Below are 25,217 nucleotides of genomic sequence, written 5' to 3'. Positions count from 1 at the left end.
GGGGCTGCCGGGCCATTTCAGGCGGCTCGGGCACGTGTGTCTCCGGGGCCCCGCGCGCTGGCGGAGCCGGGCGTGGGAGGCCGAGGCTGCCCGGCCTGCCCGCTCCGCCCGGCCTGCCCGCGCCGGCCGCCTCCTTTCCAGCACCGCGGCTTCATCCGTGTCCGGGGCGCTTTGGAGTGATCCCTCTCCCTGTTTGCCTCTCTTTTTCTCCTTCCTCTTCTCCACCTCTCCCCCCAGCCCGGTTGACCGAACCCTTCATGCCCGGCCAGAGGAGGAGCCCCACGTGTTCTGTGTCGCGGCAGGGCGGGATCTTATCGTGATAACGGGATCTGCATTTCTCTCACATGTGGCTATTGTGAATTGCGCATTTCTTACAGCTTTTGTAATTAATTGGTCAGGCACAGAGTGGATGATGAATTACTGTGTGGAATGTGCTACTAACTACTGGAGAAGACAATATATAAAAGTTTGGCCAACGTTCCTTTTCTTCCTTTGTGAAAACAGATGTGACTTAATGTCTGTCTTGCTTTTTTGGGTACATACTGGAACACTGGGGACATTAGAATTAATGATAGCTGGTGTGATACTGATATAACCAGAATATCTTTTGCAATATTTCTTATCTCAATCTCTTTTGCCCCTTTTTTCTTTTATTTTGTCCTGTTTTTCACTGTTTAGTACAAATAGACTGCTTCACATCAGTTGCTTTATGCATGTGTGATGTGTACCTGCTCTGTAAAGTACATTCTGAATAGTCTCCTAGAATGGTCTCTTTCAGCTGGAAGGTGAAAGTAAGATTGAAGTGTCTTCCATGTACAGGCTGTTTTTCCTCTTTCTGTTATTCAAACAACAGAAAACCCCAAATCAGTTCCCTTGACCTGACATAGCTGTTTGTGGCCTCATTAAACTTGCAGATGAGTCTCCCTTCAGGCTTCTCCACTGAATGCTTCTTAGCACTGCATATGTATGAAGTGTTAGTGATGTTTTTCATTTACTTACTGGTTGCATACTAAAAACAATTCTTAAGCTTAATGGATATTCTGACAGATGCCTAAATAACTAAATAGTAAGTAGTATTTTGGCCATTTGCCCATAGCATAAAGTTAAAGTCTTAAAGCAAAAAATCTGATTTATTTTGCCAAGGTTGCAACTGCACTTCGAAAATTGTTGTGTGTTTTTTTTTTCTTTTTTCCCATTAATGATGGGCCATTAGCCACTAAAAAATAGTAGCACTTGAGTAGTATAAAACACATTATGTAAGAAAAATAGTTGAAAAAATTATTTTTCCATAACCAAGAGCTGTTGTGCCAAGCCTCTACACAATTAGTAAGAGTAGTAAGGTCAAAAAATCTAGCACTTCAAGAGCACTTCTTTTTTTACTGTAACTGTATCTTAACTTGAAAGTTGTTTTTTTCAGCTGTAATAATTTCTTATTGTTACAGGGTAATTCAGCTACTAAGATCTAATTGCTGAATAGTCAAAAATGTTTTCATTTTAAACACCAATACAAGTGCTCCACAATTTAAGTACATAGCAAGTTTTGTGGTTTTTTTCTTTTTTCTCTGCAGGAACCACACGAGGAGCACGATACTTCCACTGAAAATGCAGACGATTCTAACCATGATCCTCAGTTTGAGCCCATAGTTTCCCTTCCTGAGCAGGAAATAAAAACTCTGGAAGAGGATGAGGAAGAACTCTTTAAGATGTAAGTACAGTATTTCTGTATCTTATGTAAATGTTTATTAGGCTTAAACTTGAATGTTTTAATAAAAAGCTAGATAGCTTGTTAGGGATCTCTGTGTATGAAGTGGTAATCTAAGTTGGTTGGTATTCAGTGTGGTGGCAGAGATTGAGGGAGGAGATGATTGATGATATTGCCCCAAGATATTGAAGTCTAGAACAACAGAAAGGAGCTGATAACATGAATCTAATTTTAATATTGTTTAGCCTAAAAGAAAGCATTAACTTGGATAATAATTAAAGGTTTAACACTGTGCAGTCATGGTATCAAACAAGTATATTGGGGAAGAAAATGAGGTGTTGCAGCTGTGCATCTCCAGTTGTAAAGGACCTTGTGTGATCTACTGAAGCAATAGAAGCAGTACATTATCGGGGCATTTCTGGCAGACTCTGTTGTCTTAAATGTAGTTTTATCCTTAGATTTGGCTTATTGTCAAATGAGGATAGCTTGCTGAAGATGTATGACTTGCCTGAAGAAACGTGTAGCCTAAAGGCTTCAGACGTGTTTTGAATTTGATCCAAAATGTTTGCTTTAAATAGGTTTTTAAAATGCTGCTTTTACTTAGTTTACTTCATCTAGAAGAGAGATTTGAGCTCCCCTTATGCAGATTCTGATAGAAACTGAAGTGATGGTCGGTTTCTGCCAAGTAGGAGGGCGAGATCTCTGAGCCTGCTCTGCACACATGATGTGCAGTATTGGATGGAAATAAACTTTTTTATTTAAAAAGATGGGGTGTGGGAAATAATGTCAGTTCAATGCTCTGTACGAAGTCTGCAAAGGGGTGAAAGAGGAAGGCTATCTTTTTTTGAATGCTGGTTGTTCTGATAGCTAAACTTAGGGGATTCACCTACTGAATGCCAGCTGGATTTGCTTTGGACTAATGTAATTAATCTGCATCAGAGTATCTGTTAGAGTAGCTTGCTCCAGTATCTAATATCTTGTCTCGAAGGATGTGACTTGTTACAAGTTCCCATCCCTTGCTCTTTTCTATAAAAAGTATATTTTTATATATATCCTGTAGTGTGAGCAGCTGCTTTCTTTCCTGTAGCAGTGTCTTAAACTCCTCACTAGCAGAGCTCAGACTGTCTCTGGGTCAATTTTGACTAATGTCCCAAACTACTGTTTCTCTTTTGGCACACTGGCATCTTGGAAGATTAAGCAGTGATGTTCTGAAGCAGGTATGTTGCACTGCAGTGCAGCACTAAGCTTCCTTTATTCCTCATTTAAGAATAGCAACAACTGCATTTTTTGGAGCTAAAAGGGAATGAGTGACTCTGCAGGGTGAAGCACTTTGTTAACAGTTGATCAGACAGTGGGCTTAGAACTATACAAGAGTGAAGCTTCAAGCTGCTCAAATTCTTGAATTAGTAGATGCTAGTTAGATGGAGCAGTTGTATTTGTAATATCTATAAAGAACTCTAGCTATAGCCAAACCTTTTGATGAGATACTTAATTTAAAAGTTTGCCTGCACCAAATATGTTTATCATCCCCCAAAATTGTCCAGGACCTGATGAATATAGAACCTATTGCATAATTCCTAGTAGGTTGTTGTTACATTTGTATTTATCCTCTGTTTCTAAAGTTGTATGCTGAAGTAGAATGGAGAACTTTATGAGGAGAATTTTTTTCTTTCTTGTGTGAGCCTTTTAAAAAAAACAGCTGTACTGTTCAGCTGAGTGTGCTGTTTCAGTAAATGTTTCTACGTCCAAGCTAACTTATCACATTCTCTGTTCTTCAAGGCGAGCAAAGCTATTCCGATTTGCATCTGAGAATGACCTTCCAGAATGGAAAGAACGAGGAACTGGTGATGTGAAACTCCTGAAGCACAAGGAGAAGGGAACAATTCGCCTCCTTATGAGGAGGGACAAAACCCTAAAAATCTGTGCAAACCATTATAGTATGTTATACATGGTTATATCACTTTTGTTTTAAAAAATAAGCTTGTAGAATTGTTCATTGCAGATTACAAGCTCAGTGGCTTTTTACTAGCAGCTAGAGAACTGCTGTATGTATGGCTTTAACCAGGTGTCAAATTTATATTAGAGTACAAATATAGCTGCCTCTTCCTCTGCACACAAGGATATAAGCATCAAAAACAATGAGTGCATATTTTTACTTATTTAAAGAAGCTGTAGTTGGGTTTGGAGTTTGCTTGCAAAGCTGAGTCTTGGAGTTTGTGGGGTTTTTTGGACTCTTACAGTGTTCTAAAGACACTTAAATAGAAAAACCAGCCCAGACACACATTGGGTGCAGTGACATAATGTCTGTCTATCCCAGCTAAATTTTAATGATTAATAGAGTGCAGAAAATGCAGGCCTCAATGGTGTTTAGCGTAAGAAATTGATGCATGCTAGCTTGTTTTCGTAAAAGAAGGAGAAATAAGCAATTGTGTAATAATTTGTCACTTTGAGCTAAATGTCTGAATTGGTAGAAGCAACTGCTTAACAGATACTGAGGTGCTAAGCTGTGGCTGCTTTTCTCTGCTTGTGAAACAAACTGAAGTGAACAATTATATTCAGCTAACTCATTCCAAAAGAATGTGTATTGAGAGCTGATGGAGCAGGAGAGGTTTGTTCCTTTGACACTGAATAAAAATAAACATGAAAGGGTGGGAGAGACTTTAAAGTCAATGTAACTAGCAACAAGTAGACTAATCTGGTAATGCTTTGTTGCTTGCTTTGATAGTAGTACTCAGGTTATTATATGAATAGTTTATAGTATTCTGTGGATTTAAACTACATTTCCATAACTTGAAATAACATGTTTGAAAGAGCTTAATAAAATTCTGCAGTCAGAAGCAGTAATGCTTGTTTTCTTTGGGTAGATCTCTTCTGAAAGACTATTCAGAGGGCACAGGTGTTTCTTTTTAGTAAATGAAATTGCAAATATTAAAACATTGTAGTCACCAACTGATAAGAATAAATATTTAGGAAAATAAACGTTGCACATATGCAAACAGAGTTGTTGAATTTGTAGCACTCATGTCAGAAGTTTTTTTTCCTAGAAAAACTTCTTTTAGTATAGATTCCTTTATTGAGTTTATGCTGATTTGCAGACAGACAAAAGGACTTTTCATTTTTGTAGAACATTAAATGTAACAAACCATAGGGAATCTAGCAATTATCTTGCATCATTTTATTTGAGGATGCAAGGAAAAATACATGTGGACGCTGTTGTCTTCTATTTATTCAGAAGTAATTGTGTGTAGAGTACTTTACATAACCATTGCAGTCACTTGACAGTAAGATTTATGGAGGCTGGTGTGGAAAACGTTTACTATTGTGCTGTCTCCATCTTTTACTCCTTTCTTTTCAGTCACACCCTTAATGGAGCTGAGGCCCAATGCTGGAAGCGACAGGGCATGGGTCTGGAACACACATGCTGACTTTGCAGATGAAAGCCCCAAGCCTGAACTGCTGGCAATCCGATTTTTAAATGCAGAAAGTGAGTGGACTGGCACAGAAGTGTTGTTGTTGATTATGTGCTGTTTTGGTACAGGCCATGTCTAAACACTGCTGTAGATACACTATATCTTTCTCACTGCATGGTGCTGTGCTAACTAATTACTGCTTTAACTGAGATAAGTCAGTTAATCACTTAACTATATGTGTTGACAGTCTGTAATAATTATCTCTCCAGTAATATTTATAAACCTTTCTGCTCTGGGCACTTTTTAATTTCAGTCATTTAATGCAAGTGTAATGCTAATTAGAATGAAACTAAAAGCAGTAATACTGTGGGGTAGATATGTATATATGCAGCTTGTTTTTATTTATCTCAGGTACTCAGTTGTTTTCAAGATTACACTTCTTAGCTTGAACCAAGGACCATTTCTGGTCCACATGCAGAATAGCTGAGAATTACTTTTTTTCATGAATTATGTAGTACCTTCTTTGTTCTGATTAAATAGAACCCTCAATGAGAGGTGCTAGTCAAACCCAACTATGATACCAGTTGGTGGATTTTTTTCTGGACTGGCAACATTGACTATGAGAACAGAAAGCAGGTTTGTAATTACATATGAATCAGCTAGTAAGGCTGAAAGACAGTGGAGTTTTCTGAGCTACTTTGCCTCAGAGAAGTGAGGTTTTCTTGAAAGAAGCAAAATAAGAGGAAAAATGCTGTCCTGTTTCCTGCTTTACCATTTGCCACACAAATTTAGTGTGGTAGCCACCTCTTCTCCCTGCATGCTAGATGGCTAATAAAGCAGATGCATCTCTTAAAACTAAATGGATTTGCGTACATCTGGGAAGAACTGAACATCTCTTGCTTCCTTTTCCTCAAGTCTCTTAACATCATATTGTTTAGCCACATAAATCTTTTTGATCTACCTCCTCAGTGCTTGCTTTTTTCTTAATCAAGTAGGAAATTAAAGGGCTTTGGTGATTATTTGCTTGTCTTTGAAAAGGCTTTTTCCTCTTTCTGCTAGGGATTGTTCAGCTTATTGAGGATTTTTTCGTGATGGAGTAGTCCTCTTTGCCTGTTTACCCTTTACAGTACTGACTAAGCAGATGACTGGTGAACAGACATAACTGTGCCCTTCAACTGTCTGTCCTTTTTGAGATGTTTGAAGAGGAATCAATACAGACACTTACTGGAGTAGTTTCATAGTGGCTTCTGAATTCCTGTGGGTCAACAGTGACTTCATAATGTCAGTCAGGCCAAGTTGGCGTACCAAATTACCTTCTTCATAGTTCTGGTGTTACAAGGTCCTTTGCTCAATTTTATGTCTTGGTGCTTGTGGCAAAACTTTGTAACTTGATCAGCTGTGATGATTAAATCAAGTGGTGGTTTAGACCAAAAGGTAGTGAAGTTTGTGCTTCCTTAGCTGTTGTAGTCAGGAGCAGCTTTGAGTCCAGGCCTTTGCATACTGAATCTAAATGCTGTACAAATGAAAGAGGCTTTATCTTCCATTCTTGATGCTAAGAACTTTAACTTACGGTGAGGATGTGGAGATCTTTTAGGGTACAGGGTAGCTGACTGGGATAGTAATTAAATTAAAAGGCTTTTGCGCAGACAGTTGTTGTTAGCAGTCTCTGATACCGTGCTTATTCCTGTGCTAGGGACAACTGGGAGTTGCAGTAACTACTAAACAGCTCCTTCTGGAATTTTATGTTAAATATTTTTCAAAATAAGCTGTTTCAATAGACTTGCTTAAGAAAATAAACTTCTTCACAAATATGCGATTCAAGCATTTTGCATAGCAACTTGTATGATTTCAAACTAGATTACTTCATAAGTGCTCCAGGTTTTGTTTAAACTTCTCAGGTTTCTTTCCTTGAGATTGGAGGTATCCTGTGTTGCAAGGAGGTAAAACTAATGAGAAAATATTCTATCTTTACTGAAACAGATGCACAGAAATTTAAGGCAAAATTTGAAGAATGCAGGAGTGAAGTAGACAAGAGGGCAAAGAAAGGTAAGGTTAAAAGTCTGTGGTACCATGCCACTTACTCCAGCTGTGTGAGTGGTTGTAGCCCCTGGGGTATCCTTGTGTTCTAGCAGGCTCACTCTGTACTGAACTGCAGCCTTCAGTTCAGGTGCTTTTTCCGTCTGCGAGAGTAATAGTTCACAGGAGTGACAACTGTCTTCTTCCTTGTAGAAGGCAGTTACAAGTGCTGTTGGGACATTCCCTTTTGGTAAGGCTACTGAGGAGGCATTTCTGCTTTATACTTTGCAAATGAACTGCGCACACTGCAACTACAGTCATACTTGCTCCTTTCAGTTCCCCATCCCACGTTACAGAAATATGTAACTATGCAAGTAGACTACTTAAGTTTTATAGTTATTAACGTGTATGAAGTTGCAGCATTTCTTCAGAGGTCTAATAGTTTAATGCACCACCTCGTAGAATTGCCTGTGTGACAAGATACTTCACCATGGAAAATAAACACTTCAGGATATTTAGATCAGAATTTTTCAGTCTTAAAAACTTCCTATTTCTTTCTTTCAAACTGGGGAGCTTTTGATTTTGGTTTTTATGGGGTTTTTTGTTAAATTAGACAAGAAGCTGGGGATTTTTCATTAACTGGACTGGATTCTGTATGGAGTCTAGTTACTGGTAGCAGCAAAGCTGGCCAAATGTTACATGTTTCTCAGTCACTGTGATTAGGCCTTCATTGACATATGCAAGTGGAATTTCTTGAATTCTGACATCTGAGATAATTACCAAAGGAAAAGAAATTGTATTAATCAGTAGTGCTCAGCACAGGATTTCTTTACTTTTGTTCTTATTCTAAATACCTCCTGCCTCTCCCTGCTCTGCTTGCCCTCCACTTCTTGGTGTTTTCCTTGTAACAGGAAAATCTATTACTGCCTGTATGTAACTTTTTTCCTACTCGATCTCTTAGCAGGCACAGACAAAAATGATAGTGCTGATAAAGTTGCTGAAAAACTAGAAGAGCTTTCTGTAAAGGAAGAAAGCAAAGAATCTGAGAAGAAAGAGACCAAGGAAACAACTGAAGAAAAGCAATAAATCATCCTGAGCCTTGCAGTTTTTCCTTTTTTGTTTTTCCTTTTTTGTTGTTTTTTTTTTTTTAGGGTTTAGGGGTTTTTCATTTTTTGGTGTTTGTTTTTGGGGTTTTTTGTTTGTTTAATTTTTACAAGGGACTTTATAAGAAACTGAATTCAATGTTCAGGTTGTTTTTTCTAAGCTTTTGCCCTTTTGACGATGTCTTCAGAAAATCCATTCCCCAGTCATGAAAACGTACTGTTCTAACTTTCTTTTCCATAGTGGAAACACTTATTTATAGTCATCCAAAAGAGTGAATAAAACTTGAAAACAGTATCAGAGGACAGAACTGAGTTTTCTGTATACTTCAAAGGCTTGTGAACACACTTGTTCCATCTGGTGTTGATATACATATCATCATACCTGTGGATTAACTAGATTAACAGACTTAGCCAACAAGGAAGTTAAGATTACATACATGTTTCTGAGATGGCTTCTAAAACTAATATGAATTATCTTTCACACTTTTCTGCTGTGTGTTCCTGAGCAGGGAATGTGCCTCCTGAGTCTAGAAATGCAGCAGACCTCTGGAATCAGGGGCCAGAGTGTTCCTAATGGTTCCTAATGTTAATGGTGTTCCTTCAGACAGTGAGAATAAAGGTGGGAAAGAAAACATTATGTGAGACTTGAGGAATATTTTACTCTGCATCCCCATTCTCCCCCCATATTTGTTAATGCTACAAATGCTTAAGTCTAGTACAAAGTTGTTGCTGTGGTTCCAGATCTTCCATGATGTTCTGCTTGCTGACTGAAGGTAGTAGCAGTCTCATACTAAGGTGTATGCAAGGAATCTTAACATTTTAACACCTTACTATGAGAGTCTGTGTCAGCATATTGTAAAAGTTGTGCTCTAAAATGTATAAGCTTTTTTTTCAGGCCTTTGGAGCTTGCTACAAACTTGTTTCTACAAGTTTCAAGGGTTCTAAACTTTATAGATGGATGGTGGGAGGCTGTCCCTCTTGGAGAGAGGTGGTCTGACATTCACTTTGAAACAGTTAATTATGTTGTACGGGCTTGAGGAGCACTCTCCTTGCCAGAATAGGCAAATTGATCAAGTCTCTTCCCTGCAAATGTTCTCTGTTTATCCAGTGTTAAGTTAGTGCTAAAGAGTAGGAGAATAAACTATAGCAAGCAATAAAATCAATACACTTTTTAAGTCTGATAGGTGAATGTTGATGCTAACTGTTAATACAAGGTTAGTATTAGCATAGTGATTGAATTCTGTAATACTGTTTCCAAAATAATTATGAAAACTGGACAAAACATGCTAAACTAAGGCTCTTTTATGTAAACATTGGACAGCAAGACCTTTTTGTCTTCATAAAGTGGCTTTCCAAGCAGGTAAGGCTTTGTGGTCTACCTGAGGAAAATGTGTTTTTAAAAAAATCTTTTTAAAAAATCTAATTAACACTGCCTTTTGATGCTACAGTGATCTAGTCTTAAGTCTGGAACTGTAGTTAAGGTACTCCCTTCATTCAAACTAAGGAATTCCTTTGGTGTTGCACATGTTTCCCTTTGAGTACAGCAGGTATCAAAAGTCTGTTAACAAACAGAGATGGTTGAAAGGCAAAATAAAGTCCTCTTTAGTGTTTCTGGTTTGGAAATAAGACAAAGCTATTCTGAAGTACTTAATATTTGAATGTAAAAGCCAAATCTTTATCCATGAGTCACTGTAAATTCTCTGATCTGATAATGTCAAACTGTCTAAATTGATAGAAATGAGATTTAAAATTTTCAAAATAAATTTTACATTTTCATTTAAAGGATTTGCTTGTTATTTAAAGAACTCTTTCTGGGAATGTATTTTTAGCCTGCAGGGGCAAAGTGATGAAGACACCAAAATGCGTGAGTTTAATTTCACTGTCAAATGTACAGAAGAGGGGAAGAAATACTTGAATTTGTCTTAATCTTAGCTATTGGTAACTCCTGCTTAATTTTATTACCTTTTCTTCTTCCCCTCTTTTCATGCATGATTAAATGATTTTAAGACATTTCCATTCCTGTCTAGGTTCACTGATCCATGCTTACAGTTCATGGATTACAACTATCCTTAATGCAAGTCTGCAATCTCAGCCAGGATGTGAGGGACCACTAAGTATTTCTCTGGCTAGCATTTGGGTTGAGGAATGTCGTGGTCTTCTAAAGGATGATTAGTCAGTGTCTCTTTAGAAGATCCAGGTGTGCTGTTCTACAATTTAAAAAGCAGTATTAAAAAAAATAATCTCAGTGAAATAATGCTTTTCTGGGTAAATCACTCTAATGCTAAACTTTCCTATATGTAACAGGGGCTACCAAGAGATGTCCTTGAAATGTTTTTGTAGCTTACTATATGCTGAGTGCTCTGGAGTTGTAGTGTCTTGTCCCCTCTGACCAGGACAGTAGGTATTCATGCTTTCCCACCATCTTCACTGTTAACAGGGTTATTGTGGTAGAACCTGTCTTGTCAGGCAAAATAATTCTCTTGACAGAGAATCTTAAAATAATAACTTGGCTCAAAAACTGAAATAGTCCTTTGACAAAAAGGTAGGCTTGTAGTGCAGGAGTTACTTTCTGAATTTGAGGGCTTACTAAAGTAAGTCAGCTGCCTTATTCTCATTTCTGAAATGGCAATAATTTCAGTGTGATGTAAAGGTCTGAACCCGTTTGAAGGTACATGTGATAGTAAGAATGGACGGTGCAGAAATTTCTAATTCATTGCTCAGACACAAAGTCACTGATTCTTGAATTTCTGCACTTCATAGGGGTGTTGACACTTCTTTTGTCTCTAGGATTCTAGAGACTAATTGGATTCTAGACTATTTTAACACCTGCAGCTGAATAGTGGCTACTTTTCCTTTTACTCCTAGTGAGGCCTGAGGCATGTGTAAATGTAGACTAAAATAATGGGAGAATGTAGTTTTGTTAGTGCAACTGCCTAGAGAATGAAGTCTTCTAACTTCAGTAAGAGTGAGGAATGCAAAGAATATGGCTGAATCCTACACAAGGTACAAGGGAAGATTTTTTTTTTTAAGAGGTTTTAATCAATTTGGGGTAAAAATGGAAGTGTCAATAGAATTAAAGCATTGTCAGGTGCTAAAATCTGCAGTTTGTACCCATTCTGCTTGCTTCAAGTGCAAAAAGATGCTATATAGCCAGGCTTGATAACCCAGCCTTTGTTGGTACTAAATGTTGTGTGCATGAAGCTGGATGGATGAGTGTCTGAGGACATCTGAATAATAATTTCACTTAAATTTTGATGAGTGTCAAAGTAGTATCTTCTTAACAGGTAGTTACGGTCTTAAAAAATAGACTTAATTTTTTTATTAAAAAATGAATTAAAAATAATTCTCTCTAAATTCCATGTTAATTATTTTGAGGACTGCACTAATAGATTTTTTTTTTCCTCCAGGAATAAGCTTGTATTAGTGATACTATATGTTTCATTCACACATTGCAAACACCCCAATTTGCTGTATTTTAATACTGTAAATGATTAATTTTTTTCTTCCTGTGTAATAAGGCAGCTTGTATCAAACACGAGTTCTCTGTGATACCAAAACTCAGAAAATTAAAATTATTCTCAACACTATGCAGACATAAGAATGTTGTCAATCTTTATTATTTTTGATACAAGATGCTCAAGAAGTACCTTTATGGGAAAGGCAAAAAAAAAGTCTTAATAGTTCTGACAGTTTTTTTACTAAATGTCTTGGACCTTGTTTAATTTAAAAATTTGAAGAATTGAAATGAAAAATGAAGGATTCATTTGTGTATATGTCCTCATCATGGAAACATCTGTGCTAGGGCTGTGCACAAGAGGGGTGAGGTGTGCAGCATGCCATCTTTTCCCACTTGGAGTTGTGTATAGAGGAGGTGTTTGGGTACCTGGTTCAGGAAGCATCTGCAGCCTGAGCAGTACTTGGGTCTGTGAAGGAGCAGCCCAGACCAACTGTGCGAGGTAGGAGTATGGATTTCCCAGTTGGAGTATCTGTCAGGTGCAGGAGGTGGATGCTGAGCTTTATGGCTAGGGGGGAGTCATGTTGAACTTGAGTTTCCACAACAGAAATGCTCTGCCTTATGCTCCTTCATCTCTTGTGTTCCTAAGAATAACTTAATGAAAAAGTTTAACACTACTAGAAACTTTTCTCTACATAAAAAAAGTATGAATGGTGAACATAGGCTTTGTGGAGTGCGTTTTGTTTGGTATGTTTTTAACCAATATAAAGGCAAATGTTTTAAGTACAAACTAGGTGCTAGCACAATTCTGGGTTAGATGTACAGCAAGCTTTTTATTTTGTGGAAGGTATCTGACTACTGAGAATCTAACCTTATAGTCTTTTATTTTTGTTCAACTTTGAAGCTGGAGAAGTTCAGCTTTTTGTTATCAGTCAAATCTACAAATTTGCATCAGCTGATTCATTGTATTGTAGAAACTAACTTGTATCAAGATATGCAATTTAGTTATAAGTTAGCAGAGAAGCTAAAGGTGTCACAAGTAGCTTAAAAATACATAGTTTTCTAATGCTGTTTTTCCAGAAAAGCTATTATAGCTATGTAAAAGTCAACAAAGATAGATTGGATGTTAAAGTGACTGAATATTTGGCATTATTTGGAGGATATTTCTCAAAACCATTCTAATAGGTATAATTACAGTTACATTACTTCATATAAATCATGTTTGTCGGTTTTAATATCTCAATTTGCTTGCTGATACGTGAATCACTGTTGGCTTTCTGAGTTTCAGCTCATCATATAGAGTGATATTCCATCCTAGTGGAGGAGAATTACACTTTGGTGAATCTTCAAAACTATTCAGAGGCCTACATGATTCTAATGTAAGTAGTTCCTTGTGGGGATGGTTTAGGAATCAGTCTTTAATTAATATCTCATAACTACAAGTTACATGAGTTTTATTCTAAGCAAATGCTATTCCATGGAAAATATTTTTTTGAAGAATCAAAGAAATTTAGGGTATCTGTTCAGGCTACTGAAAAGTAATGAGGCAATAATTTCCTGATAAATCTAGCCACAAATAAATTTTAACAATTAAATTGTCTTACTACAATTCCAGTGGGTAACTTAGGCCTGGCTTGGACCCAGAGTTGTTTAGCCTTGCTTAGCCTTTTTGGAAGCACCAAGCTACACATGAGGATCCAGATGTCCTCTGTACTGACCACTGCAAGTTTGAGGGGAAGAACAACTTTTACTAAACACCTAATTGCTGATCCTTCAGGGTCCTGCCAGTGTGCAAAATAAAATAATTTTCTTAACCACATAGCTAGCATTAGTGCCATAATTTGATAAGAAAATTGCAAGGCAATCAAGATTTCTTGATGCTTGCTCTGCCATGAGTTTGCATTCATCTAACTAGCTTTGAGAATGGTAACCTGGCATGTGGCTCCAACACACCTTCTGTTGTTGGTCCTTTTTCTTTTGGGGTAAAACCTGAGTAAAATCTTGCACAAAGACATCTAAGACAAGCTATACTCTACCAGATTCTTTTTAGATTGTAGCTGTATTGCTTCTTCGGGTAATCATTAAATCTTTTTTCTAACTTGTGCTGCCATTGCTATTTACCTCAGTGCTGCCAAAATCTTCTGGCACACTGATCAGGTAGTGTGAATCCAGGAACTACATTTCTTGAAATAAAGGTCTTCCAGGGGAGTGACACTGAAACATGGCTCTTCTGCCTTAGTCAAGTCCTCCTCAGACACCCTGGCTCAGCAGTGCTTCATCCTGTCTTGAAAACAGTCAAGTAGGCCATTTTCAAGAAGTGGAACATTATTGGGAAGGGAATGAGGTGAACTGTGGGAATTATTGGATACAAAATTACAGACATTTACTGCTTTCTGATAGGTAATATACAGTGTGCAGAAAAAAATTTTAATATCTCAGAACACAATTCTGCATAACACTAGTCTTGTGACATGGAAATGGTTCTGAGTGACTGCTATTGGACAGGAAAAGTGTCTTGATCCACAGGATGACTGTGTAGCACAGATCAGGCTGGCACAGTGATCCTGAGGATAAGCTGAGGTTTGGAGATGTGCCTTTTTTGTTGCTATGAAAGCTACAATTCTTTGTGCCCCGATACCATATACTTGCACTGTTATCTTTAGTGTCCCTTTTTCTATAAGTGTTGCGGCACTGGAAGATTTAAAAAAAAAAAAAAAAAAAAGACAAAGTTTGCTGCTGAGTACCTTGCTTAAGAACAGGAGTGGCTTGGGAGGCTGGCCCTCTAAATGGGAACAGTGACATCGGTGTGTCAGAGTGATGAAGGGAAAACCATTCTGGAGGGTGGAAGGGCAGGAGTGCTGCATGTTCCCCACTTGGAAAACTGCCTTTTTGAACTAGATTTTCTAGAGGTGTGAGAATCCTCATAGGAAAATACAATTGAATGTAATGACGTGCAGAGAATATAGTTGAAAAAGTGTCCTGAAGAGTAACTCCTGTGTTTGCAACAAGGAATATTACTGTCCCAGAAAGGCTTTGTCATTAAAAATAATTAAATTTAACTAAATCGTCAACCTCCAAATATGTATCTTAACATGAAATTGTGCTTATTACTCCCTAACTCCTGCTGGAAACTTGACAAGATCCTTCTGTTGCTTTCCTAGAAAAGATACTTACATGTCTATGCTAAAAAAGCAGATCTGTCACTGAGGAGATAACCTCTTTGCTACTTTTCAAACCCTAAGAAGTGCATCTGAGTAAGTCACTGCCCACTACAGGACACTGACCAAACTTTATAAATTATTAGTAATGCTTCATATGATGATATTTTCAATTTAAAAATACCAGTTCCTTGAGTGGGGAGGACAAAAGGGCTTGAACTGATCCAAGTGAAAAGTCTCTGCCTATGTCATTCAAGTGGTGCTAAGCTAACTCATGATCCGAGTGTATCAGGAGTATCCTGAAATGTATCTTCTGGAGCAGTTTTGTGGAAAAGGAATCCAGTTACATACTTTGAGAGCTCTCCGCAATACGCATCAAACCCTGGTAAGTGATGGTGATTTGCTTCCTAAGTACATTTTTGATTCAACTTAATATGCTAGTGTAGATGTGCCTGAAGGCTTTCAGATTAATCCATGGAGTTTGGTTCTGTGTAAAGTTGTTGACTTTTTCGCAAGCTACAAGAATTTTTAGAATCATTTATTCCAACATGCTTGCATGACAAGTAGTGAAGCATAGTAAACATTCCATGCCCCCGAGCATTCAAAAATAACTTAAGTAGATGTCCCTTTTCCTGAAAAAAAACCCAAAACACCTATATACATTTAAGTTGCCTTTTGGCTTTAGTACACTTTGGATAAAATCTGATATTTTTAAAGTTGCTCTCAGAGGGTTAGAGAATACTTTATTTTGAGGGGGGCTGATGTTAGCAAAGCTGAGATTTCACAGAACCATATGCCTTCAGGCTGGAACATGCTGGATTTGCTTTTCTTAAAGCTGATGCTCACAATTTTTTTTGCATACTGCAAAGTTGAGCAGACTTGGGTTTTACTTTTTCTGTTCTTAATTGCTTCTAGGACTGTGGAGCTCGTGTAGTTTCTTAAACTGGGAAACTATCTTTTCAGAATGGAAGGAGTATATAACCTTCTAGGGCAAGCTTACTTTTCAGAACACCCAACAGAAGCTACAAATGTGGCCTTTGTCTTAGGCAGCGGTTACTTTATCTTCTATTGGCAGCTGCAAATGGGGGATTAGCTGAGATTAGCTGAGGAAGAAAGCAGGAGGGAGGGAGGAAGCCACAGTTTCTGGTCTTGATTTCTAAACTGAAAAGGGGCCCTGAACCCTTCCTCCTGTTAGGATTTACTTTTGACTAAGGATTGCTTCTGGGTGGTGTTCCCTGAATGTAAACTGAGGAGCCATTCACACAGTGCTCTTTAGAAAGCAGATTTGGTGAACTTTCTGATGTTACCTTAAATTACCTCTTATTTCTGCCTCCTAATGCTAATGGATAGGTTTTAAAAGAACCGAGTATAATCTACTTTCAGTCATGTTTGCACCCATTTATTCATCTTTGTTACATTTGGCAGAGTGCAACAGTTCTCTTCATACTTGTGAATCTAGCTTTAGCTGAATAAAATACAGGATTTTATTCACTGAGCTAGCAATGCACAATGTTTCCAGCTTGACTAGTCTGAACGTGCTGCAGGCCCTGATTCTGCAATAACGCTTCTCCTGAGAGGACCCTCTCCTTCCCGCGGAGCTCAGGGGCTGCTGCAGCAGTGCAGCAGCGTGCGGAACCGAGGCATTCTGCAACCAGCCTCTAGAGCGCTGTGGAAATAGCTTCCATGTCCCACAAAGAGCCTTGTAAAGCTGAAGACATAGCGCTTTCTTTCCTCCCTCACGGAAGAGGGAGAGAATTGGATCCACCCAGCCCCCAGGGCTGCTGTGGCCACCGCTCCCCGCAGCCCAGGGACGCTCGCCCGGCCCCGAGCGAAGGCTCGGGCTCCCCGCGGGGCCGCGCCGGCTGCGCCCCCCCGTCTCCCCGCAGCGCTACCTTAAGGGGCTGGTTGACATCAGCCGAATGGGCTGGGCGGTGTGGGTGGGATTTCCTGTGCTGGAGGTCAACTGCTCCAACTCCCTCTCCCGTCCCTCCCCGCCGTCCGGGTCCCGCACTCCCCGCGCCGGAGGGTCCCCGCATCCTCCCGGCTCCCTCCTCTCGGGTTGGATTTACCTAGTGATGTGTAAACTACAGGATGCCCAGCAGCACTGGAAAGAGGTTTAAACCTACTAAATACATCCCTGTCTCCACAGCAGCTGCCTTATTAGTGGGTTCGACTACTTTATTTTTTGTTTTCACGTAAGTACCGCTCTGGCGGAGGGGGGGCCGGGCTGGAGCCTCCCGGCCCGGCGGGGGGAGGGGGCTGGGCTTGACAGCTCCCCCAGGCCCTGCCGCTGCTGGTCCCGCTCCTTGCCTGCCTCCTGCTATCCCTTCCCGGCTTTGGTTTGCAGAGGCTTTTTAGCTTTCTCTATCATAAAATGTGTCTGACAGATCCACCATTTCATGGCACATAAACCCTCTCAGGCTCCCGCAGCTGCCGGCTGTGTACATCAAAGATGCCAGTGAACCGCAGCCCCCTCTCCCCCGTGGGAGAGAAATCCGTCTCCAGCCACAGCCGCCCTGGTGCCGACAGCGTGAATCCAGCCTGTGTTTTATCTGGCCAGAGTCTCTTCTGGTTCAGGAGGGAGAGCTGGCCTTTTCCATGAATCTCTCCTGTGTTGCAGGGTTTATCCAGCAGAGCCTTTTGAAGTAGGAGGAATCCTATCCTAAGCATTAAGGATTCTACATATTTTTATGTAACTGTCCTTAAAAAGCCTGAGGATTTAATGAACAAATTTAGATTTGTCTGAAGAAGAAAGGGGGGAAACTTTTTCCCCCCTCCGTTTCCTCTTCTCTCATTCCCTTCTCCCTTAAATGCAGAATTGAGTGCTGGCGGTTGGCTTGCAGATCTCCTGTAGTTATATTAATATGTGAGTGGTGTAGTGCTTTAGCTTTCTCTTTCCTCTCCCTTTATATGAACTTGAGTTATGTAGATTGCTAACCCTTCCTATGCTGGTGTAACGGCAGCTTCCCTGCAGAGGCAGCGTTGGTGTTTCGAGATGCTACAAAGCTGTGCTCTGAGATGAGCTTTGACTATGCTGCTTTTTGGGAAGGTGGAAAGATTGCCATTGGATGTTAAGATTTATTGTTTCACTTATTTTGAAACTCTGTTTTCCTTGCTTTGCCAATGCTATTTTTTAACGGAGCTCAGTGAAGCTGTTGGAAGTGAAAGGCTGTGTAACAGTGGGAGTATGTCTGTCTTCATCCTTCTTGGTTTGGCTGTGATATGATTCTCGATGTTTCAAAATGCTCATTACTGATATGGTAATCTTGATGTAGCGTATCAGAATAAAATCCAAATGTTTTGTCTAACAGTTTCTTAAATCAGAAGAAGTTTGGACACTGAGTTATGCTCTTGACTTAATGTGTGGCTTGATTTCTCATTGCTTGTTTTTAATGCACTTGAGGAGTTCTGGTAAATCCTTCAGGATATTATACTGCTGCAGCCCCAAGAACGAGTACAAGTAGAAGCCCATCGTTCATTGTTTGGGCAACTAATTATAGTTTGGCGCTCACGGGCAAACACAAGACAGAAGTTGGCTTCTGTGATGAACATGGTTGGCACTGGTGTCATGGGTATTTCTTTAAATGGTTTAATAGGCCAGAAAAGGAGTCTTAATGCTGGCATTTATTTTTTCCGCGTGTTCAGAAATGGATGTGTGCTAATGTTGTTTTGGAAGCTGTATGTTTGTTTTCACATGATACTTCCAATGTAGAGCTGCAAATTGCTTAGTGATGTAAGACTTTCCTGGTAACACAGTTGTTATTGGAACATCCTTTTGGCAGCAGGACATCAACTGAGATATTCATTTTAGAATTAGTTACTGTATGGAAGAAGCAGTTGGCTTTAGTCTGTTACCAAATATCTAACTTAATTCTGCTCCCTCTGTTGCCAGTGAATAATTACATGCATAATGAAGTATTTTTAGGAGCTCTCCATATTGTAACTTGGCCTGTGCATCTTGAAGTGTTAGTAAATTTTTTGAGGACTGTCCCAGACATACGTTCTCTGCTGCTGCCAAGTCTTGTGTGTAATAAAAGTAACACATATTTGAGCAACTGTTGCCAGGCAGTATCTGAAGTCCTGTCCATTCAAAAATACTCAGATAAATTTGTATGGAATTGCTGTTGTTTTTTATCCTGAGCAGTTCTAGTAAAATCTATCTTTGTCTTGGAATCAAAGCAAGTAATATGCATGCAATTAGTCTGCTTTGTGTGGTGGTGTGTTTTTTTCCCCTTTTTTGAGCATCTACATTTTTAAATCTTTTTCCACAGGCAGTATTTTGTTTCCTGAAGATCTTTTTTTTTGTTTTGATATGTTATTCAAGGCTGAGATAGATCTGAATTTTTAGGCGTGTTGATTTTCACAACTCTTTTGATGTTGGGTAGATCTCTGATATGCACCAGTTGAGACAGTGGCCTAAAACGGTTTGAAACAAGTGTTGATACAATCCATGCTTGCTTGTCATTCCACAAGAACTTAATCAGATGAAGGTTTATATGTATGTTTATTAATTCCTTATTTGTGTCACTAAGCTTTAAGCCTACTATGTCTGTTAATGAACTAACCTGTGCATAAATATATGAAACTCATGATGGATGGGACTCAGATATCAAATTTTGGGTGCAGATCAATCTCAGTAGCATATCAAAGATTTGAGCAACTTGAGTGCCGTGGAACCAGATAATGGAGGTTAATATATGTTGAAAAAATAATAACCTTTTTTAAAAATAGTTGCTGAATAGAACACAATTATTCTTTTAGGGCACTACAAACACTTCTGAGTAACATGTATGAAAAACAGAGGCTCTGGCTTGACTTTCTCCCTAGATGTGTTTGTGGGCTGAAGCCACTTGTTACATCTTCTGCTAGATGAAAACCTCTTAGAACTTGAAGGCTAGGTTTAGCTTTTTAACAATGTAATCTTTATTTTTAGCTTTTGTCCAAGCGTCTTTGCTAAATAGTGCACATTAAAGAGTGTTTGAAATACACAGTGTGGGTTATTAGTTCATGATGATGCTGTTCAGTGGTACTCATATTTAAGTTGGGAGAATTCCATTATAGATTCTCCTTTATTCTCTTTCCTCAGCTAACTATTTATGATTCATTGTATTGCTGTTATATTCCTTCAGATTTTATGAGGGGGAACTAAACTATTTAGCTATCAAGATTGTTGCCTGGAAAGGCAAGTACATATTGCAGTTGTATTATCACAGGCTTTTAGCTCTCCATGTGTGTTCCTTTAATAACAAATACAAGCTTGTGAGTAGGTGGTCTAATTTGTCACAGTAGGAGAGTAAGCAAACATTAACTCTAAGCATTATGAAGGAATGTATCAATAATGCTATATATAATGATTAGGTTAATTTACTTCTATGAACAAATCAGATGACATAATGAAGCAAGAACTAAGTCGCTTTAACACTGCAAGAATCCAAAATGATTCATTTGTAGCAGACCTGAATGTATTTGTACCAAACCCTGTTTTCTTTATATTTCTTCTGAGGCTTTTTGTTAGAGAGAACAATTTAACCTATTTCAGTGAAGTCTGGGTTCTTATGCCCTGGACTACTGACTGGTGTGATGTAAAACTTCATGTGTTAATTGAAAAAACTACACTTTTGAGAGCTTCCCACCTTTTACTTCACTATTAACCTATTTCTGATTTTTTATTATTATTTTTTTTTCTTCCCACATGCCAAATTGGGAAATTGCTGGAAGTGGTAGAGAGCAGCTTTACAAAGTATACAGTCACTGAGAGCTATGCAGATCACACTGTATAGAGGAAAGCAAGTGTGTGGAAAAGTGTGCATCAGTTCAGCCAGGTGAATTTCAAAAGACTTCAGAAACACTGATTTCAAGTAGTACACTTTAGCCTCCTGAGATATCATAACATTTTCTATCTTAGATGCATCTTTAATGGCAGATTTTCCCAGTCCCTCTACTTGCATCCAGAAATGGTAAGGCCTGCCAGATTGACCCAAATCATCTCAGTTGTCATGTCTGTCAGCTTCTGAAAAATATTATTATTGTTATGGCAAAGAAAAGTCCATTTAGTATGTGGCAATTTAGTAAAATATGTATTTTTAAAGAGAATCTAGACAAACTTGTCATGCAAGACAAAAAGTCAGGAAAATCTGTTTTACTGAAGAGTGATGGTTTTTGGGGTTTTCTTTGGATATGTTGCTTTGTTAGGGTTTTTTGGGGTGCTGCTTTTTTTTTTTTTTTTTTTTACCTTGGAAGAGCACTCAGTTTTACTGCTTTAACTACTTGATTGTATTGTCTTTGCTTCCAAGGGGACCAGCAAAGTTGGCAGTATAGGAAACTTCTGAAAGCTACTAAAATTCATTCCTTTAGGAAAAAAACCCCAATGTTTATTATCAACAGGAGTATTTTTTTCTTCCTGTGGTTTGGGAGAGGGAAAAGGAGGCCCTTTTGCTGATATGTTCAGCTGTGGGATGCACAGCTATACACATGCAGCCATCACAGTGGCATTTCAATGCTCACTGTAGATCTAGTTCTAAAGGCAGAAAAGCTAATGCAATGAAAGTTATTCCTGTACGTGGGCCATCCACAGCTGCAGTCAGTGTGTGATTTATGCCAGTAGGAACATCCTTTCTATTTTTTTTCTTATGAGCAGAGATTAAAGATATATGGAAATAGGAATGAGAGTGTCTCAATTAGATCAGAGTGGGCCTCTCGCCCTTTGTACATGAATATACAAACAATTTTTCTGGTTTTGTTTAAGGTCCTTTTCAATATGCTAATTGAAATACTGTTCTTGTTTCTCCAAGTATTCCACATACATATCCTTGTATAAATGGAAGTAATCCCTACAAAATTCTTCAAACTACATGGGAATTCAGTTTGTTAGTAATGTAAAATAAGAGATGCTACTGTTCAAAACACAAACCTTAAATTGAGAGACAGATATATGGGGTGAGCTTGGAGATCTGATTTTTGCAGTTCATTACCTTGGGCAGTTGCTAATTGGATGCTTAGATTTTTGTGTAAACAACTCACTTGGTTACTAGGTGCTTCTTAGCTGAAATCAGCTATAGGACCTTGTGGCATAGGGCTCTATGTGGGACCTGTGGAATAAAGTCCTGAAAGAGGCTTTCTTTTCTTTCTGTGCTTAGTGTATAAGCTACAAGGAAACTTTTCAAAGCCTGCAAAGGGAAACCATGAGTTTTGTTTAGCTTACTACATTGGAAGATGTCTGGAATACTGTAATAAGGTGGTATAAGCCAATGCAGAGCATGAAAAAGATGTATACTGGAGTGGGGAGAAGTACCTTAAAGCTGAATCAGTGCTACACTTGTGCAACCAGCACAAAAGTGGAACACTTTTTACTGTCCTTCGATTTGAGTCAGTAGATACAAGACTTTTCTCACTAATCCTAGAGTAATGTTCTATTTGGCTGCCCTGTTACAGAGCTACTATTAGTTGGTCATTTGTCAATGGGAGCTGCTAATGAAATTGAAAGGAAGAAGTATGGGGTTTGAAAGAATAATGCTGCAGTTTTTAATGGAAATTCTGAAATATTCTTTTGCAAATAATACCACAGATTGGAAAACCATAGTTAGCCTAGATCCTATTTTATCTAGGAGAGGCACTTTTGGGGATCCTTGCTCGGTGTTTGCAGTAAGTAATTTAAATTATTACACAACATAGTGTATACTACATAAATCTTCTGCCAGTGATCTGTATCCAGAAAGAGGATTTAATTACTCCCTGATTGTTCTTCTGCACTTACTGATACAATTTTGCTCAACTTGCTTCAAAGCTGTCTGAAGTGCCTAAAATTCTGAGCTCTGAACATATTATGCAGACATCAGTGGGTACTTGGATCTTTATTTTTCTCAGGATGGATATTATGGAAGAAGCTGTACATTAAACCATACTTAGATATTGCAGTGGCTACCACAATTTTCTGTTTCTGAAAGAGTAAATGCAGAACTTGTGGAATGTGAAATGGGAAATCTGTAGGAAGTACTCTACGGTTGTGTGTTGAGATCATGCAGTACCAAAGGACAGAGCAGCCAGGAGCAGGAAAAAGACCTCTTGAATTTTAGATCTGAACACCACAGCAGCTGTTTCCAGTGCACATGTGCACCATTTTGTTATGGACTGTAGCATTTTGTGAAGTCACATAACTAGGATGTGCTGCCCTTTCTGCAAGAGGACAACAAGCTCTATGGAGCAAGGCAGGCAATATGAAGATGGGAATACATGAAATACAGATTGTTGTCAAGCCACATATAAAATGATGCCTTTATTTTTTAATGAAGGAAGGCATTTATAGAGGCTGACTAGTCAAACATTCCCATGAAAATAAGGTTTGTATGTGACACTTTGAAGTGACTACTCTCTAGAAAACTTTTACACACAGACTAAACTAATCACAGAATATTCTTAAATGAACAAATTACTTTTTAAGTTGGAGCCTAACAAAACAAACTTGAAACTGCTTAAATATATGAAGGCTTTTATAAATAAAAAGTCAGACAAAGCCTTACTCTCCCAGGATTCTTAAAACTAAATTGGCATTTACATTAGCTCCCTTTCTTCAGGGAAATAACCCAATGTGGTATATGTATCAACACAATTGAAGTACAGTGTTGGGAATAAGGAAAGCTTGGACATTTCTGTAAAGAACCATTATATTAATTTAAACTTGGGTCAATCACAGAAATGCTTCAAAATGGAAAGGTTTAGCTTAAAAATTTTCTGGCTGCTCTGATCCCAGTTGGTTGGGAGAGGCAGGTATTTTCTTACAGGAAAACACTTCCTCTCCTCTATTTTAGCCAGTTCAGTTTCAAAAGTTATTTGGGATTATTTTTATTGTAAATAACCTCCCTTTCAATTTTTTCTTATGAGTGAGATCTCATTTTGCATGTTTAGCTTTCTCTGAAGATTAATGTTTGCTCTAGCAGTAAGACTCTCCAGATGTGTTATGATCTAATAACACTGAGTGCCAGTGGTTAACCCTTTTCTGCTGTCAGCAGCTTGCTGGAGCACCTCCCAGCATTCAATTATGTAGTTTCTTGGCTCCAAGAGCCAGAAGCCATTAGTTATGTAGGTGGGCACTCTCCCTCCATGGGGTTTGTATCTGGCATTTGGCTTGAGAACCATTGCACAGAGACTTCCTCCTGGAACCACACTGTTCATTTGACTTCTCCACCATCCCAAGGCACAAGGGTGGAACAGGAACCTGTCTTCCTTGTGTGGTGCATGAGTCTCACATTTATCTTTTCTGTTTGAAGATCTTTGTGCAGCCATTGCTTTCTCACCTGGCCACATGGAAGCAGATTACTTTTCTAACAGGCTGCTCCTTGAATGTAGATTGAGGCTTGTGGTTTGAGTTGGCAATCTAGGTACATTTTTAGGGGCTGTACAGATACTAAGGTCTGTCTTTGTGCTTTACATCTGTGGCTCACAAAGGTCTCTAGGATGGAGTTGGAATTTGGCCTGGCAGAAGTAATTTTCTTTGGGTATTACATGGCATGTAGCCCTGATGTTACCTTGGTTAAAAATATTAGCAAGACCCCAAAGGCATGAATTCTTTCCTGTGTATGTGCATTTCTGGTTAAACTATCTTGTCTCCTTTCTTAACCACTATCTAGGTGACAACTGGAATTCCCCATTCTCAAATATTTATTGGATGAGAGATGTTACTCTGGTCTCTACCTCCAAATCAGTTCTGTTTCTTGCCTGCCTTCAGTTACAACTTCTGCATCTGGCCTTGAACCAGGTTAAATGCTTGAATCTGTTTGAGAAGTGTGCAGAAGCTAGTGAAAACTTCTGTATGTGGAGCCATAACAGTGAACAGGACATGCATGCTAACCCTATTATAATATAGTTACTTGTCAGTTATATAGTATATATAATTTAGTATCCTAATTCACAACGTCATTACTTCTCATCATATTCATTCTGTTTAAACTGTGTGCAAATTACTCTGCAAAGAACCAAGTACAAGCTTGTGTGGCAGCTCTGAAGAGATATTTCATACTATGTGCTTTCAAAAATAACATTGTACAATGTGACAGCCTCTGTATAGTTTTTAACTCAATCAGTGCACAAGCAGGCTGGCTTTGCACATGTTGCATTTTGGGTCAATGGCTTATAAGTCTTTGTGGCAAAAACAATAAATGCATCAACAGGCACTGGAATTTTTTTTCAAAGGGCCAAATGTTAATTCTGTAGGAAGGAGTTTATAAAATGGTTGCTTCCTGATACATAGTTATGAGTCAAACAGAAGGAGATAGGAAACCACTGAATCTGATGAAGTAATTTCTAATTCGTGTACAGAAGTTGAAGCATCTGCAGCAGCAAAGGGGATTAGTACTTGACCCAGAAATTTCAAAGTGCAAA

At 38.7% G+C, this 25,217-nt stretch overlaps 2 protein-coding genes across 2 annotated transcripts in view; one reads left to right on the top strand and one right to left on the bottom strand.

The window, feature by feature from the left end:
* Window positions 1–259, bottom strand: part of TRMT2A (tRNA methyltransferase 2 homolog A (S. cerevisiae)) — an 8,411-nt gene extending 8,152 nt beyond the window's left edge. The window contains 1 exon segment of the mRNA XM_009997696.1: window positions 198–259. Coding sequence (XP_009995998.1) covers window positions 198–259 — 62 coding nt within the window.
* A 505-nt stretch (window positions 260–764) lies between these two features.
* Window positions 765–8,214, top strand: RANBP1 (RAN binding protein 1). Its single transcript, XM_009997695.1, has 6 exons — window positions 765–791; window positions 1,569–1,705; window positions 3,482–3,639; window positions 5,058–5,186; window positions 7,093–7,158; window positions 8,093–8,214. Exons 1-6 carry the CDS (start codon window positions 765–767, stop codon window positions 8,212–8,214), a joined length of 639 nt encoding a protein of 212 aa, XP_009995997.1.
* Window positions 8,215–25,217: the final 17,003 nt, after the last annotated feature.

The sequence above is a fragment of the Chaetura pelagica genome, unplaced genomic scaffold (genome assembly GCF_000747805.2).
Source record: "Chaetura pelagica isolate M959 unplaced genomic scaffold, ChaPel_1.0 scaffold45, whole genome shotgun sequence".
Classification (NCBI taxonomy): Eukaryota; Metazoa; Chordata; class Aves; order Apodiformes; family Apodidae; genus Chaetura; species Chaetura pelagica.
The sequence above is the reverse complement of the archived record's forward strand: the minus strand, read 5'-3'. Positions and strand labels throughout refer to the sequence as shown.